This window comes from Meles meles, chromosome 14 (genome assembly GCF_922984935.1).
Source record: "Meles meles chromosome 14, mMelMel3.1 paternal haplotype, whole genome shotgun sequence".
In the NCBI taxonomy this organism is placed as follows: Eukaryota; Metazoa; Chordata; class Mammalia; order Carnivora; family Mustelidae; genus Meles; species Meles meles.
The window spans coordinates 55,424,147-55,443,076 of NC_060079.1; the positions used below are offsets into that span (position 1 = coordinate 55,424,147).

At 40.4% G+C, this 18,930-nt stretch overlaps 2 protein-coding genes across 7 annotated transcripts in view; one reads left to right on the top strand and one right to left on the bottom strand.

The window, feature by feature from the left end:
- MYCBP2 (MYC binding protein 2) overlaps positions 1 to 7,439 on the bottom strand; it is a 275,059-nt gene extending 267,620 nt beyond the window's left edge. For all 6 annotated transcript variants that reach the window (XM_046028200.1, XM_046028199.1, XM_046028201.1 and 3 more), the window contains exon 1: positions 6,866 to 7,439. In XM_046028200.1, coding sequence (XP_045884156.1) covers positions 6,866 to 7,167 — 302 coding nt within the window. In that variant the 5' untranslated portion in view covers positions 7,168 to 7,439. The remainder of the gene's footprint in view (positions 1 to 6,865) is intronic.
- Positions 7,440 to 7,561: 122 nt separating this feature from the next.
- The window catches only part of SCEL (sciellin), a 323,090-nt gene continuing 311,721 nt past the window's right edge, over positions 7,562 to 18,930 (top strand). Inside the window, exon 1 of the mRNA XM_045978345.1 lies at positions 7,562 to 7,696. The gene's annotated coding sequence lies outside the window, so the exon portion shown is untranslated. The remainder of the gene's footprint in view (positions 7,697 to 18,930) is intronic.

The following is an 18,930-nucleotide window of genomic DNA, read 5'->3' on the forward strand; positions in this document are numbered from 1 at the left end:
CTGTCTGCTTGTGATCTCTCTCTGTGTCAAATAAATAAATAAAATTTAAAAAAAAAAAAAGAGTACCACCTAATAAATACAGAAAAAATAACAGAACTATTAAAATCATCATTTTGAAACCCCTAATGAAATAACTGACTCAGACAAACATTAACAAAGAATGCTAAAACCATTAGGTGAAAGATATTCAGTGTACTGGAGTTATGAACCATCATTACCTGCTTATTGCACAAGAAAAAAGGATACATTTAGAGAGGAGAGATCTAATGGGTACCATCTTACCCAAGTAATTAGACTGAGCATTAGTAAACAGTGGCACAACCTGAAAACATCTGGATGGGCTGCAATATGGAGTATTCAGCACTATACGCAAAATATTCTAGCTAAAAAATGTTTAACCCAAACCTAATGAAGCTTTAAATCCTAACTTTCATTTACAGGAAATAAAGGGATAGAAGACATGGAGACTAACTGTATCTGGGGTCCTGCCCTTAAAGAGGTAGATTTATAAGACATTCTAGAAAACGTAAAATAAGAGTGACAGAAAACTGATCTATGGTGGCCAGGGGCTAGGAATAGGAGGGAATTAACTGAAGAAACTTTTTGGAGTGATGGAAATGTTCTATACTTGACTGTGGTGATGGTTCTAAGACCCTTCAAATGAACATTTTAAAACGGTGAATTTTATTTTATGTAAATTAAACCCTCAATAACCTGAATCCTCTTCAGAAAACCTGAAAATTTTTTAATTAAGAAGAGCATTCTGACTATTCTGTTGATTTTTAAAACAAAGATCTTAAAATACAAAAGTATTTTTAAATTAAAATTTTCATTTTATTTTTAAGGCTGATCACAAGATTTTCTTTTATCTTAAGCTAGGACTAATTTATCTCATGTCTACCTACCAATATGCCAACAGAGCAGTTTTTGCCTTAAAATGTGTTTATACAGGATTCCATAATTAGAGCTATATCAAACACATTATTATCTAATCACAAATATAGATACATAAACTCTAATTCAATCTTACATCACTTACTAAAGTACTCCTACAATAATGTCTCTTTATAGTTCAAAACTATCAGTGTCTACTGAATAAAATCTAATTTTTACCTTGCTGTTCAAGCTGCCTTACCCTGACCAAAGTCTCCATTCCCATTATGAATTACCACTACTCTCCCTCCTAGCACCTACATGATCCCATTAACAGAATTCTTAACATTACCTGCACATAAACTGTGCTTTCTCACTTTTTGCTCATGCTTTCATGCCAGACCAGAATGCCATTTCCTTTAACACTTTTATAAGTACCTGCCTTTGTATTTTTCACCATTACCCAGATAATAAACTCAAGTATAGAAACTATGTCTTATAAATCTTCATAGGGCCAATGGTTAGCACCAAGTAGTAATCCGTGAACCTTTGTTAGATTGACTACTTAACCTCTTAAAACCAAAATCCCAAGCATCTGAGATAAAGTAGCTGAAGGAACTAAGTGGGTTTAGCTTAGAGAAGAAAAGCAATTCCCTATTTTAAACATAATCTTCTCTATTGTTTCCACTTTGTTCTTCTACCACTTCAACCCACATCCCCTGACTCCTCTTTATCTCCCAGTCTAACAGTTCCCTCCTTGCCATTACTTTCCTTTTTACCAAATGGTCAATGTCACCAAAACTTTCACTTTCTTTTTTCTTTTGACCTCCAATCACACTAACCTTGAGCAAACTCAACCAACAGTTTTTCCCATTTCTTTGTTGAGTGAAAAAACTTACAATATCACGCTAACTAGAATTTTAAATATATAATTTTAATAATAACAATAGCAGCAGCAACATTGAGTGAGTACGTGCTCTGTACAGGCACAATATTCTTCTAATAACCCTATAAGGTTACAGGTAAAGAAACGGACAAAGAAATGCTAATTAACTTGCCCAACTTAGAAAAAGGTAGAACTGGGATTTGAACTAAGGCAGTCTGCCTTTAAGGCAGATTTAACGACTGACCTATAATCCTTTCCCAAATGCAATACTATATTACCATCCATACTCAGAATTGATCAGACATTCCTTTACTGATTTCTAGTCCAAACCCCTTCCCCAAGTTAATGTTCTAATTTTGATCAGTTCATTCATACAAAAATATACTTACTGAGTCACTGAATAAACAAAATCATTATTCTCACATTCATCGCAGTCACTGAGACCAAAAATAAGAGTAAGACGTGATCTTTGCCTTTTAAGTCCTCAAATGCTATCTGCCCCCTCACTCTCAGCAGAAATCAGTAATATTTAGTAGCACTTACTGTGCCAAGCATTTTAGATATATGAAGTCATTTAATCTACACAGCATTCCTCACTATCATTATCCCCTTTCTACATATAAGTGAGGCATAAACAAAAGTGAAATAAAAAGTGGGTCTACACCAAAATAAAAAGCTTCTGCACAGCAAAGGAAACTATCAATAAAATGAAAAGGCAAACTACAAAATGTGAGAAAATATGGTTTGCAAACCATATATCTGGTAAGAGGTTAATACCCAAAATACATAAGGAACTCATACATTACAAGAGCAAAAACAAATACTAATAATCATTCAATTAAAAATGGACAGAGGACCTGAAACGACATTTTTCCAAAGAAGGCATACAGATGGCCAATAGGCACATTAAAAGATATTCAATATCACTAATAGTTAGGGAAATGCAAATCAAGACCACAATGAGATGACTAACTCACACCTGCTGGAATGACTGTGATCAAAAAGACAAGAAATAACAAGTATTGGCAAAAATGTAGAGAAAAGGGAACGCTCTGCACTGTTGATGGAAATGCAAATGGGTAGAGCTGCTATGGAAAACAGTATAGAGGTTCCTCGAAAATTGAAAAATAGAACTACCATATGATCCAGCAATTCCACTTCAGGGTATTTATCCAGAGGATATGAAAACACTCACTCAAAAAGATATCTGCATTCCATGTTCACTGCAGCATTATTTACAACAGCCAAGACACAGAAGCAAACTAAGTGTCCATCAATAGATGAATGGATAAGGAAAATGAGGTATGCACGTATGTACATATATATATACACATATGTATACATACATACATACACACACAGAGACAGAATATTATTCAGCCATAAAAAAGGAAATCTTGCCATTTATAAAACCACAGATGAATCTTGAAGACATTACCCTCATTGAAATAAGTAGACAAAACCAAATACCATAAAATCTTACCTGTACATGAAATCTGAAACAAAACAAAAAACCTGAACTCATGACACAGAGAACAGACTCGTAGCTGCTAGAGGTGGGAGGTGGGGTGGATAAAATGGGTATAGGTGATCAAAAGATAAGGTTATAAAATAAAAGTCATGGGATGTAATGTACAACATGGTGACTGTCAGTAATACTGTATTGTTTATCTGAAAGTTGCTGAGAGTAAATCTAAGAGTTCTCATCACAAGAAAACAATAGTTGTAACTGTGGTGATGGATGTTTACACTTATTATAGTGATTTCACAAAATATACAAAAACATAATTATTATGTGATAAACATGAAACTAATATAATGTTATATGCCAATTATATCACAATAAAAATTTTTTTCAAAAACTTGAAGCAAGTAAAATATATAATATATCCAAAGTCACACAGCTAAAAAGTGGTAGAGCCAGGACTGAAAACCAGTCTAGTTTCAGAGTCTAAGCTCTTAACCACCTCACCAAAATGCCATCAAAATCACTGACTCCATTAGGCTTGAATTCCTCAACTACTCTACAGGACATATAAAATATAATCCACAGTAATTAATTTATTCAACACTGACATAACCCATTTGCCTTATTTTTTGTTCCTTGAACACAAGCTTGTTCCCACCTCAGAGCCCTTATAATTTCCTAAAACACTCTTCCTCCAGATCTGCCTTCCCATCATTATGATTCAACTTAAATCTCGAGACCTGTCCTGACCACCCTACCTAAAATAGCTCCCCTACTATAAATCATCTATCACATATAATTGGTTTTATTTCTTTCATAGTTACTTATCACTACCTGAAACTATCAGTTGTCTATTTCTCCCTACTAGAGCAGAAATTCCAAGAGAGGAGAGATCTTGTCTGTTTTTCTCACTGGTACATCTTCAGCACATAAAACAGAGCCTGTCACACACCAGACTGTTGGTATTTACAGAATGGATGTCAAAAACTGTGCTATACGTTGGGATTACTAAAATGAATAGGATAGAGTTCTTAACCTCAATAAACTCTAGTCTTTATAAATAGTTAACTCCTCCCTTTCTATATTAAATGAAGACTAGCCCTTAATTTTTTTCAATGGCTAACCTCTCCACCCAGTATCTTAAACCTGTCTCTGAGATCTCTTTGACCTCTCTCCATTAATTATCCCCTCTCCCACTTATTTAATTTCTCCTTCTCCACTTACTGAACATTTCCCACCCACTCTCCCATATTTGAATATCCTTCCCTCAACCCTGCAACTCCCTGTTACCCCAACATCTCTCAATGACTCCTCACATCTCTCTATGACCACTTCCTCAAAAGTTATCCAGTGACGGGGAAAGTGTTCTCACTTTTTAAGTATTTAACACTGCTGAGGACTTTCAATCCACTTTCCTAAGACCAGAGGTGACACTGTCTCACAGTTGTCTTAATTCTTTTTTCTCTTTTTTTCAGCTTCCTTCACTATCTCCTCTCTCTCACACCTTTTAAATTGGAGTTCACTAGAGCTTCATCTTCTATTCTGGCTCCATTCTCTGCCTTTAAAGATCTCATCTTCTCTTCTAACCCAACTAGTGCCCCCATTCAAATAATTGTACTATTAATTCACAACCTAAATCCTAGCTCTACTAGCCAGGTCATATTTAACAAAAATGTGATTGAATTCTTATGCAAATTCCCAATAAAAGATAGTTGCAGGCTCACTTAGATAAAATAATGTGAACTAAAATAAGCAATAATGTTCTGAATGAGCACTAGAAGGCAGTAATACACACCTTAAGCTGGTTTCCATGACTGCTTCTTAAAATATTTGAACAAATTTTTCATTAATTGTAATTGATAGGTTGTACAAAAATGAATCAATGACCAAAAATCAGTACTAAGTACTAAATGTTATATACATGATTAATCCATATGAATTTTGTCTAAAACTGTTAATATAGCTCTAGATACACAAAAATGTATTACTACACAAGTATACTAGTAGGAAGTTAAAATAGGAATGCCAGTCACAAATTATGAGCCTGGAACAACATACAAAATAAATTAAAGTTCGAGAGGGGTTTGTAAAGATGTACCTAAAGTACCATAATTCAGAAACTCACAGCTCAAAATTATAACTATCAGAGCAAACTGTCTAATGAGGTTTTGTGCTATTTTCAAAAACATGAGCAAGAAATCAGTTTGTGCCACTACGGCCTTCAGTTTAGACAGAAAAAGGTCGTTATATATATTTGTACCCAAATGATAAACTGCCCAATCCTGTAAACAATTACAGACATGAGAAGACTGGTTTACCCATAAAAAGTGTGAACAAAGCTCCATCTTAACACCTCTGCAATGGGTAAGAGCCCCAGTACAAAATGGTAAACTACAAATACCTGACTTAACAGCATAGGCCCTTTCATAATTAAAGGACATCTTATTATTGCCTAATACACTGCACATTCAATAAATACAGTAAACTCTGGAACTTACTGACAAAATACTACTATGCTTTCCCCATGTGTTGCAAGAAGCTGTGAGAAAAAAAGATGAAGCCAACTCCCAATTACCACTGTCAGAGCCAAGCTGGTGAAACAAGTCAGTCATCATCCTTCAGGGTAGGTGGCATGTAAGGACAAGGATAAGAAAACAATAGGAGAACCCTCAGCAAAAAGAAAATGAAAGTGATTTAACGCCTCTTCTATCAAGGAAGCTTAAGATACAGTGAGCCTAGGAAGAGATGTAGGAGATACTCAAATTTTCTAGTTGGTGGAAGCTAAACACTATAAGCAGTCATATTTAGAAATTCTACAGCTTTCCCCACAAAACCGCCTCACCCTCTTCTATTCTAAAGCCTATAAATAATAGGGGAAACAGAACATAAGATGAAAGGAAATGGCTGATGGAACATCAGAACACAAGTGCAGCTGCAATCACATCTCTAGAATACCAAAAGGTCCAGTTACCAAAGTACAGCTCTAAAAATCTCTACTAGACACCTTTCACATCCACATAAATCTCCTTCTGCATCCCCTTTGCATAAATCTCTTCAACTCCGTGCCTTATCCAACAGCACGATTATCTAAAACTCATCCTATATATGACACTATCCTTAACCTACACCACTGCTCCCCTTTAGTGAAAGGCAGATTTTTTGAGGTGGAAAGTGGAGGATGGAATATCACGGGGCGGGGGTGGGGGGTAGGTAGTGGATAGAATACGTGCAAATACCATTGCGGCAGAGATACTGGAACGCCACTTCCTTCACCACTCTTGCAAATTCTCTCCGTGCAATGACCTCTTAGCCTCTACCAATCCCTCCTCCTTCCTCAACAATACACACACACACACGTGTCATAACCGACCGGCACCATCACCTTTTCTAACATCACATGCTACCTCCCACTCTCACTAAGCCCCCACAAAGACAGTCACACACACACGGCAGCACCGCACCCTATCTCAGTAAGTGCTTCCACCACCCAGCATTAAGCGCTTGTAGAAAAACAACTCAGTAAACAGGTAGGCAGACACACACACATACACACGCGCGCGCGCGCGCACACACACACACATACATTCGAACGCACACACATGCGGCATGTGGCCCAAGCAAGGGCACTGGAGACGCACCTGGAGGCTGGGTGTCCAGTGTTGCTGCCTCCCTGGTCCCTGTCACTGAGCGCAGCTGTGTAAATCCTCCGGTAGCGGTCGGCCAGGGCCCGGCCTGACAGCAGCAGCTGGTAGTGACCCCGGGAGTCCGCGGCCGGCAGCCCCAGCCCCAGCCCCGCGGCAGCCACGGAGCCCTCGGGAACCGGCATGAACAGCGCCCCCGGCGCCGAGGAGGAAGAGATGGTGGCGGCTGGGAAGAATCCGTCCCCGCCGGGCCCCGAGGAGGCGGCGGCGGGGGAGGCATTCGCTGAGCACATCATCATCCTCGCCGCCGCCACCGCCGCCTCGTCCCTGCGGGCCGGGCAAGCAGACACGCGCGCGCACACACAGCCCTTTTCCAACGACGACGGCTCTGGCAGCGGCCTCTCGTTCCCGCAGCAGGGGACTACAAAGACAGCGTCCTCCTCCTCCTCCGTCTTCTCCTTCTTCCCCCTGCGCCGCCCTCGCCGCTACTGGGACCGCTCATCTAACCCCGCCACCTCGGGAGTGTGAGGAGGAGGCGGTGCCGCCGCTGCCGCCGCCGCCACCGCTGCCACCGCCGGGGTTACCCGCAATGGGAAGCTGCCGTCCGCACTGGGCATGCGCCACTCCTTGCACATGCTCAATAACTCCAGCCCTTTTCCCTCCCCACCCCCCTCTCGCCACCACTCCCTCAGCCTCAGGGCTTTGGGCGTGGGGCTTTTGAGTTGTGCGGAATCTGAAAGAAATCCACTTCTCCGGGTTTTACTAGCAGCTTGAGGAAGCTTAAGGAAAGTGCTGGGAAGGCCGTCAGCTACAGACTCTTGGCTTCAGGTAATGGGGTTCCCTTCAGGTGGGAGAACTTGGACCTGAAAGAGAGAATGTCCTCCCCGCTGGAGAATGAGTGTTACGCCCCCTCCTGATACTTTTTCTCAAAGTGTGCACTCCCAACATGAAGATTTTCTGAGAAGAGTGCTGGTTAATTCAGAATCAAAGGCAGAGAAGACCAGCCAAATTAGAAGTATCAGTGGTGATCTTATTTTAGATTTTTTATCATTAGGATTAAAATCCCTTTAATTTCGAAAAACAGCTAGTAAGCTAATGCATTTTTTTCTGTGAAAATACAATTCACAGATTAAAAAAGTAGAATTTGCATATAATTCACATTCCTAAATTCTTTTCTCAACATTTACCACAGAGCCAAACCTTAATGCAGTAGTACTTTTCTTACATACTATGTTGACCCCACACTCTTCCTTAGAATGCGCTCTTATCTCCTAACAGTGGTCACTCAATGGCTTATCTTTTTCTGCCCAGACTTACATTACTAGAGATAATTCTTGAATCTGACCTGAAGCTGTTAATTGTGACTATGTGTGACATCTGAAAACGTCATATCTACCAAAGATCTTAACATTTTATCTCTTAAAATGTAACATTTGCTGAGTCTCTTGTGCCAAGCTATTCTACTAACCCCGTATAAATAACTGCTCTAGAAATGCATGTGCCAATGAACCCTGATTCCCAAGTTTTTCCTATTTGACTCTCAATTTGAAGAGTCCACCCAATTTATACTCTTGACAAAATAATTTCCTAATCCTATCATTCCCAGGACTATTTTCTTTATCTACTTACTGGCTCTTAAAAAAGGGAGGGGGGTGGATTTATTTATTTATTGGGGGGGCTTGCTTGCTTGTATGCATGGGGAAGGGCGGATGCTCCTAGAAACCCAGAACCCCTGAGACCTTGGCCTGAGTGGAAATCATGAGTCCACTGTTCCACCCACTGAACCACCCAAGTGGTTCACCCAAGCACCCCTCTATTTACTAGTCCTTTCCACAAGTATACTTTTCAAAAAAACAAAACAAAACAAACAAAAAACCAACCAAAACCTTGTTTAGTGTTTTGAAAATTATAAACAAGGAGTAGAGAAATAAATTGATTCTAGCTTTTGCCAGAAGAGAGTGCTAAAGCAGTGCATTTTACCTGGGGCTTTAACATATGGATGTCATTTTCATTAAAAAAAAAAAATGATAGCTACAAGTGGGATAATAAAAACATAGGGACAAGGGTGCCTGGGTGTTTCTGGGTTGAACCTCTGCCTTCTGTTCAGGTCATGATCTCAGGATCCTGGGATGGAGCCCCCACATCAGGCTCTCTGAGCCTGCTTCCCCCCACCCCCCTGCCTACTTGTGATCTCTCTCTCTCTCTCTCTCTGTGTCACGTGAATAAAATCTTAAAAAAAAAAAAAAAAAAAGACCATAGGGACAAAGGACTGGCATGGGAAGTCATGATATTTTAGCACTGTGAGTAGCCCTGTTAAACAGGTTTTGTATTTGTTTCCTCAACTATGAGCTCATAAGCAAGAGCGTCTTATTTATCTTTGTGTCGTCCTCAACCCCCAGTCTAGAAACTGGCACAAGTAGGTCACCAGTAAGTATTTGTTAAACTAAATTCCTGTCCTGATGCTTCATTACAGTTAAAAACCTCAGCGTTGGACAGGAAGCACCCTCACCCCCCTACCTCCCTCTACCCCCCCCCCCCCCCCCCCCCCCCCCCCCCGCAACCAAAGACAAGATATTGAGGCAGTGAAATGCTAGGACAGTTAATGGCCTGAATAAGTAGGAGCTGCAAGGGCTCGTTACTGTTGATCAACTAGCCAGGCAGCCAACAGGCTCTGACAATCCAGAATTTAGATCCTGACTCTGCTATTTGTATGTCTTTGGGTAAACTTCATCCTCTGAATAATGGTCAAAGGATATTGCATGGGATTGCAGAAGAACTTCAAACATCTAGGATGTCCACCTTGGCGCATGGCTTTTCTCGAATTGTAATACACAGAACAGAATGCTAGACTTTTCCGTGAGGACGGAACGGTGGCTCTGTCTGTTCCCCCACTACATACTCAGCTCCTAGCACAGGCTCTAGCCTTAAGCAGGAGGGAACCAAGTATTGAGTGAATTAGCCCCTTCCTGGGCCTTCTGGGTACAGGCAAAACCCGGTAACTGGATAATTTCCTGCGAAACCGTTGTCATTGAGCGGTGCAACTAGGCGTGCGCGGAGTCGCACACATGCTCACTTAGGTGGCGGAGAGTGGTGTTTCTGTAGCGGTTGGCCGCATTTCCTTCCACGGCAGCAGCAAGGGCTGCCCTACCCTAAATTGATAGCCAATGCAGTTTTTTCTCCTCCGCCGTCTCTCTTTCCTGCCCGGGCGCTGCGCGCTCCCTGGGCACTGCTACAGCTACTGCCATGGCAGCTGGGCATTGGGAAGGTTCCCTTGGGTTGGCTGGGAATCTGGCGCATGCCGGGAATGAAAGTCACCCTTAATTCCATTGCCAAAGGGATTTGAGGGGAGGGTGGTCCCCAAGGCAATGCGCGAGAGCCACCTGAGCCGTCGCTGCAGACGGGGGATGTGGGTTTCTGTCCGCGTGCAAAGCAAGAGTCCCCTCCTGTCAGTCCTGTGCGTGCTACTACTGAATACCTCACACTGCCTATGTGGTGGGCGTGGGAATGGGGGGCTCTTGTTAGTCAAGAAAATGCAGAATGCAAGAATATAAAGAGATTTGCTTCTGTTTTTCCAGCCCCACTGAGCGCGGGCCCAGCACTTTCGGCGCTGCCATCTTAGCTTTATCTTCTGGCCAGGCTGGGCGTGTGTGTGCCTTTGGTTCCGAGGGAGGGTGGAGGGAGCACTGGGCGGGTTGGGTGCCAGAATTGGCTAGATGAGACTTAAGGACACAATCGCCCGTAAAGAATAACATTGAACTAAGGCAAATCTTGACTTTGCCCATTTTATAATGAAATTTTAAAATAAAACACATGCGTAGTATTTTTTAGTCTGTGGTTGATAATCATGTTCATTTCTCAAAAGCATCTCTCCTCAATGGTTGTGTAAGACTATGGCTTCATCTTTCATACGTATAATCACAGATTTGGTCTCTCTTTTCCACTTGAAATTGCAAACCTGGAAGTACAATTTTCTAAACTCTTCAGATTTGTATTTTATGTATTCTATATCTTTAAGGATATGTTTTTGGGTGTGTGTGTTGTTATTGTTGGTTTTTTTTTAAGGAAGCCTTCAACACTGATGTAGTAAATAACAGGCAGAAACCGTAAAGTGTATGTAAGAGGACAATGATTGATGTTGTTAGTTTCATTTAAAAGGCTAACATTGTACTAAAGCTATAAGATTACAAACACAGGAAGCACGAATGTTATGAGGAACATCAAGACTGCTGAAAATGCTGTGGTCAAGTCAAGAGTCAGGGTTGTTTCCCAAATTTGTACAACAGTGTTGGGACATTTAAAAACAAAATTGGTAGCTGAGACCATTTTAAAACAAACTCAGTAGCTGAGAACAATTTAGAAGGAAAAAAATGCTCAAGCTTGAAGAGTGAGGAAGTATTTCACTCTTTAGTAACCTTCCCTTAAGGACCATGATTCTACATTCTTGACAAAATGACCATATACACTTAAAATGAAAATTACTTTTTGTACTATATTTAATACTCCAAAATGAACAGAAAAAGAAATTCAACATGGTGACTTAAATTCTTTCACACAAAAATTACATATTGGCTCCCCTAGATATCATGACCTCTTGCTGTAAACAAATGTTATTTTTAGAGCTTTGGAAGATTCTGTAATTTGTAGGCATGAAGAATTAATGCTTTTTTCTTTTTATTCATATTAGTTTTTAAAGATACAGATTTTATGTCTTCCTATAAGTAAAAAATTTAGATTCTAGGGGGCTTGAGGTAAATATGGATGTTTTCAGCCCTGAAAAATTATTCTAAATGTGAAGATATTCTTTGAAGTGTGTGAAATTCATTAGTATATATTTGAATATAAATCATATTTTGAAAATATTATTGTTGTGATGCATTTTAAACCAAAAGAAGCTTTCACAAATGAGAAAGGCGTACAAAGTATAATTCTGTGAAAGAGAAATGTAAGAACCTTGCATTTTAACCTTGAAAACTTCACTGTAGTTTATAAATTATTAGGTTGGTCATTAACTAAGGTTAAATAGTTTAATAATAAAATCATATCTTCCTAAACCTGAAGCACTATTGAAATTCTTACATAATAGTAATTTTATCATATCAAAATTTCCTTGAAATACGTTGCTGTTAAGATATTTCTTCCTAATCCAGATATCAGGATCTATCTACATGGTTCTAAAATGATTATACTAAGCATGATCTTATTTTAAAGACATATACCCTCTGCCAGGCTATGTTTTCTCATCAATAAAATGAGGGTAATAAGAGCACTTATTTCATTAGATTCCTTGAGGATTAAATTAAATAATATATATGAGGGATTTGCTTAGCATACTACCTGTCAGGCATAACTATTATTATTAATAGTATGTGTGGTCTCCCTTATTTGAGGTGTATCCTAATCTTGTGCCAGAGGAGGAAACAAACAGTTATAAACTTTGAGTTATACACTTGGATTTGGAAGTATGTTTTTTAATAGAGTCCTTTTCACAAACACAGATTAACTATATCTTGACCTGACAAGAAGAATAGAATCCAAAAATTATTTGTTTCCCTAAAATACTCTGCTCTTATATGATTTGTTAAGTCACAATACATATTGCTTACTTTCATTAAGTTCAGTGGGTTTTGGGAATTCTAACTGATAGTTGCATTTTGACACAATAGTTAAAACAGATCATAGTTTCTTCTCAAATGGCTGGTGGCTATGGTATACTCCTGGGGTCAGAAATTATATACCATCCATGGCTCACATTCTCTGTTAATTTACCTGTAATTAACATGAAAGTCTTAGCCCCACCTAGTTCAAGTTCCTGTTTTGATCAGTATTTTTACTTTTTATTTTGAAGGTAAAGTAAAAATAAGTTGATATATTAGTTCTTCATAATTAATTATCTTAAGAAGATTTTGCCCCCTTTCTTTAATATCAGGTTTGCTTTCATACTGGGCCAGAGCTGTTTAAAAGTTTTTAAGACATACAATACATGAAAAATAGTTCATACTTCCCTAAATTAATTTTTGGTGACAGTATTTTCTCTTAGTATAGACAGGATAATCTTATCTGTATGATGTCACATGTTGGGAACTAAATTATTTATGTGGTAGAGCAAAGACAACATTGCTTCTAGAGAAAAACTATGGCTTCCACACAAATTCCTAAAGTCTGCCTCTACATGAAGGTGAGATGGAGGGGTGGTCATTTGCTCATTTGTTCCTGAATCCATTTCTCTCCACTTCCCTGCTCTGCTCTGTACAGCAAGGGAGTGAACCCTGCAAACTACATTTTCCAGGCTCCCTTGACAGCTAGCTTCAAGTAAGATTCAGCCAATGGAGTGAGATAGATGGTTGGAAAGTGGGAAGAGGGGAGACACCATGCCTCCAAACCTCTTACCCCACCTCGCCCCCTTTTGCTTTGGGCAACATCTCCCCTCATCTCCTCTGTGGTTCCACTCCGGCTGGGCACCTTCTCCTTCCATGATCCAATTCTAGCCAGGTTACCTCTGTTGTGGAACCAGTTCTCATTGGGCAGCCCTGGCTCCCAGGATCTGGTAATAGCATCTCCTCCTTTGGTCTCCTCAGCCTTAGGCATTAGAGTGCCTTCCTGCAGATATCAATCCTTAGATGCCTCTGTCCTTCATTGGGCTTTTCAGTTCCTTCACTACGGTTGCAATTAGTTCCTCATATTCAATTCTCTCTCTTAATGACCTCTCACATGTCTTTCTGTTTTCCTGTTTGGACCTGAGTGATACGAATAGTCTTCCATCCAAATAATAGACTTGATTTGGCTTCTCAGCAAAATGATGGCATTTTATCATCTCATATCTGGTCTTTAAAGCTTGTGCATCTGAGCTCAGTCAGCAAAACAGAAACCTGGTTTGAAAACAAAATTGATTGATTCACCACACCCAGTCCAAATTCACTGTCCCCCCACCTTCCTTGCTTGCCTCTACTTGAAAGACTGGAAAAAGTGAAATATTCTCCCTGTGAGCCTCTCCTGCATTTAGGGTTGGCTTTAGGACACAATTTAGGCCAGCAAGATGAAGGAAAATCTCTTCTTATTGCTTCTGTCTCTCTTTCCACTTTAAAAATGAACAGGATGGCTGACATTTGGTAGCCATGAAACAAGCGGTACGAGATAAAGGCTGAGAGCATCACTGACATTGACCTTGACATTATAGAGTCATTGAACAAAATTTCAAACTTGTTTTTATGCAAGAAAAATAACTAAATTATCTCAGTTACTGTTAATGAGGTATTCTGTTACTTGTAAATAAAAATGTTCCTATTTGATATACCAGCTCGAACATCTTGTCCAAAAAAATGTGCTTTCTATCTAGTTTCTTTGAGTAGTCTGCCTGAAAGAAGAAATATTTATGAAAAAATAGTCAAAAGCATAAAAATCCACTCATTCCCATGGGTCCTAAATTTCTTTGCTTTATTCAAGTCACAACATCAGATAGTTCACTAAACTATATTTTATATCATGTTATTGGATTTATTAAAGATTTCTGCAGTGATATGCCTCCCACATAATCTTCCAGATCTGAGGCACTTATTCTCCTAGCTTCTGGGAGTGTTGACTGCTCACAGCTAAGTCCCTTTCAAAAGTTACTCTTTGCTTTAGGGAGCTGTCTCACTCAAGGTTCCACTCCATCCTCAGAGGGAGTCCGCATCAAATAACAGGTAGATGTGGCGTACAAAGATCTGGACCTCTGACTTTAATTCAGGATGATTCTGAAGAGCCATCCCTGCTCCAGAATTCTGCACGAAATTAGCTAAGGCCTTTGTTGCAATTGCATTGCAGTTCCATTTCTTTCTCTCTCTTGAGCCATCCTCCTTTCCTCACTTATTCACAGGCTGTTGTTGAAAGGACTCAACAATAAACCTCCTGCATGCAAGTCTCCGTTTCTAAGTCTGTTTCACAAGGAACCTGACTTAAGTCAGTTGGTATGGGGAGTGGTCTGAAAAAGTGAATTCTAAAACGGGATGGATGTTAGATCTTGATCATCCACTGGTTGGTTGACAATGGGAATCTCATCTGTGGTGGACAGTTTCTAGGGTGACCCCATGATCTCCATCTCCTAATAAACCTGATCTTGTATAAGCCTTTCTCCTTTGTGGGGTAGGACCTCAAATTTTCTTCTAACCAATAGAATAATGCAAAAATAACAGGATGTACACCTTTACACATATTTCACTGATTAGTATTATATTATCACTCTCATCTTGCTGGGGCCTCCACTTCCTTGTTGATGTGGAAGGAACAAGCTGCCATGTGTGAGCCACCACATGGGGAGGTACATATAGCAAGGAGCCAATGGTAGCCTCTGGCCAATAACCAATAACGACTGAGTCCAGCTGTCTGGCAGCCTGTGAGGAACTAAATTCTGCCAATGAAACATCTGGCTTTGGAAGTGGTTCCTTTCTCAGTTGAGTCTTGGATGAGACTGTAGCCACAAGTAATACCTTTGTTGCAGCCTTGCAGTGGACAGAGCTAAGCTATGCCTAGTCTTCTTCTTCTTCTTTTTTTTAAAGACTTTATTTATTTGACAGACAGAAATCACAAGTAGGCAGAGAGGCAGGCCAAGAGAGAGAGAGAGGGAAGCAGGCTCCCGGCTGAGCAGAGAGCCCAATGTGGGGCTCGATCCCAGGACCCTAGATCATGACCTGAGCTGAAGGCAGAGGCTTAACCCACTGAACCACCCAGGCTTCCCTATGCCTAGTCTTCTAAAGTATGGCAACTGTCAAATAGTAAGTGTGTGATAAAGTCAACCACTGAGTTTGTGACAATACTATTATGCATCAACAAAAACCTAACAGACCATCAATGGTGGTAGTCTGGATGGATAGCCCTGAGATGGGTAGAACTGTGCAGTTGCTGAAACTTTCACTGGAGGTGAACTAGGATGGGGTAACTGCAGATGGAAAGCACTTGTAGGTGCAATAGCCTAAGCTTTTGAGAGGCTAAGGAAGGTGTTCATTATAAAGATATTGGAACTAGATTACTAGATTACTCTTGCTGAGCACCATAGATGTACTGGGAAGAGAAATGAAATGCGAAAGTTAGGGTTCCAGTGGTCCGAAACATGTCAAAAATCTCCTACAAAGTAAAGGGTAAGTTATCACATTTCACACTTCCTACCACAAAGAAGGAGGGACAACACTTGCTAGGCTTCTCTGAGTCTATAGGTATAATATTTACTTGAGAATATTGCTCTGACACATTTCCTGAATGACACAGATGGCTGCCAGCTCTAAGTACTGCCCAGAACAGTAAAGGGCTCTGCATCATCTCTTAACTGTAGAGAGAGCAGTTTTGCTTCTTGGACCATACAACATGACAGCACCTATGATATTAGATGTATCAGTAGTGGGGAAAGATGCTGGAGAATGAATGGGAAATAAATCATAAAGAAAAGTGCAAGGGTTCTGAAGCAAGGCAAAACAAAACAAATCAACAACAACAACAAAAACAAAAACAACAACAACAACAAAAAACCTTTCAGCAAAAAAAGTCTGGCAGGCTATTTGGGCCCTGATAGAGACAGAGCACCTCACCATGAGATGTCAAGTTGTTGAACTGCCTGTAAGGAGCTGAGTTTTGTCAGACCCACTAATTCCTAAGGTCCAGTGGGCCCAGCAAAACCTATGGTCAGAGTAAGTAGTATATCCATGATTGCGCATGAGCAGGGCCAGAACACAAGTAAGCTGTATGGATATGTGGCCAGACTCCTGTGTCCATCAACCATTATTGCACTGGTATCTGCCTCTAAGCTCAATTAATGTTGCTGCATGGGATTATGAAGTCCCTTAAAACTGGCTGGTGGAGGAGAAAAAAGGCTAAGCTTTGTTCAAGCATTTTGCATATAAATAGCAAGTGACCTGAAGTAAGACACATAGGTAGTGGCAGATGGCTTTGGCAATTGGCTTGGAAATAGAAAAACTGAAAGATTGGGGAGAAGAAGGGCTGTGGAAGAGACATATGAATGGACGTATGAGAGTGGGCATGAAGTGTGGCAGTCTTTGAATCAAATCACATGGTGATGTGCATCAGAGAATATTCCATCAAGGTAGAGACGATAAATGACCACATAGACAGTTGATATTTGCTAAACTCTGCTTTTGTCCACCCACAGGGGACATGGAGAACACATGCACAGGGTAGCTATGGTGCAGAATAGCTATGGTGCACATGCACAGGGTAGCTATGGAACTTACAGGTAGTTCTCTGCCTTAACAATGCTGATCTAGCTACTGCAACAGCCAAATATGCAACCTGCCAGCAAAATATACCAACACTAAGTCCTTAATACAGCGTGATCTCTGAAGACCAACCAGTCACTTGCAAGAAAATTAATTATATTCCACCCTGGAAAGGCCAGTGATTCAGCTTGGGTGGGAGTGATGCATACTCTGCTGTGAATTTGCTTTCCCTACCCACATTGGCCAGAACAGTTATCTGAAGGCTTACAGAATTCTGTTTCACAAATAAGGGATTCTGAAAACCATTGTCTCAGACCAGGGGATTCACTTAATAGTAAATGATGTGTGACAGTTGATGTATATTTGTGGTAGATCAAATTATGACACCCCCCCCACCACCAAAATTGTCCACATTATAATCCTTAGAAACTGTGAATACCTTACATGGAAAAAGGGACTTGGCAGATGTGATCAAGTTTAAGATCTTTAGATGCAGATTATCCTGGATTATCCAGGTGGATCCAGTGGAATCACAAGAGGTTGTTGTTGTTTTAAGATTTATTTGTTTATTTTAGAGAAGGAGGGGAGGTTGCAGAGAGAGGGATTTTCCAGCAGACTCCCTGCTGAGCACAGAGGCCTATGTGGGACTTGATCTCACAACCCTGAGTTCATGATCTGAGCCAAAATCGAGAGTCAGCCACCCAGGTGCCCCAACAAGATTCTTATAAGAAGGAGGCAGGTTGGTCAGAGTGAGAGAAGGCAGTGTGACAATGGAAACAGAGAAGATGTGATGATAAGGAGAGGAGAAAGAGAAAAAGAGACAGACTTAAAGATACTCTGCGGCTGGCTTTGACTGTGGAGGAAGGGCCAAGGAATACAGGTGGCCTCTAGAAGCTGGAAAAGACAAGGAAATGAAGGTTTCCCTAGAGCCTCTACAAGAAATATAGCCCTGCTAGCATCTTGATTTTAGGACTTCTGACCATCAGAAATATAAGATAGTACATTTGGTTTTTTTTAACTTAGTAAATTTGTCGCAGAAATAAGACGAAACAAATACAGTGCCAATTGGATCCACTTACCCTATCATATAAATTGCCACCCGGAACTTGCTGTTGATAGAATTGAAGGTGCAATTGGGGCACAAGTTACACATAATACACCTTAAATTAACGGCTGTTACATGGCACTGTGTCCCTACTGGGTAGAATATATGAATTCAAGAACCCAGAGTGAAAGTAGTAGTGGTCTACTCCCAATGAACGCTTAGAGAATATGTGCTTTTCTCCTGCTTAGACTCTGTAGTTCTAGAACCCCTAGTTCCCAAACGTCAAATGCCCCATTGGACCTAGAATCATGGTTGCTCTCAGTCACTTCAGGCTCCTCAGTCCAAGAGACCAGCTCTAAGAAAAGAGTCTCTGTACTGGCAGGAGTAATTGACCCAAGTCATCAGAAGTAGATAGGGCTGCTTGCTGTTCCATATGCGAGCAGGGAGAATATATATAACACTTAGGTGAGCTACGGATGTGTCTCTTGATACCCCTTACACAATTTTTATCTTAAATGAATAAGTAGAGTCCACATAGCCTGAGAAGGGCATGGTGACTAGGGGCGCAAGGACTCTCAAGAATGAGTGTGGGTGACCCTACAAGATAGGCCACCTAGACTAGCAGAGGTTCTAGCTGAAGGTAAGGAAATCTAGAGCAGCTGGGGAAGAGGGTCGTTATGAATTTCCCTTGTAGCAGTGAAACTTTGTAGCAACAAGGACTGTGGTTTATCCCACTTATTTTCCTCTTTTAGGTTTCTGCAGGGAAAAAAAAAAAAAAGACAACCCAGAATCCTGTATATAGGCTGAACTCTCTAGAG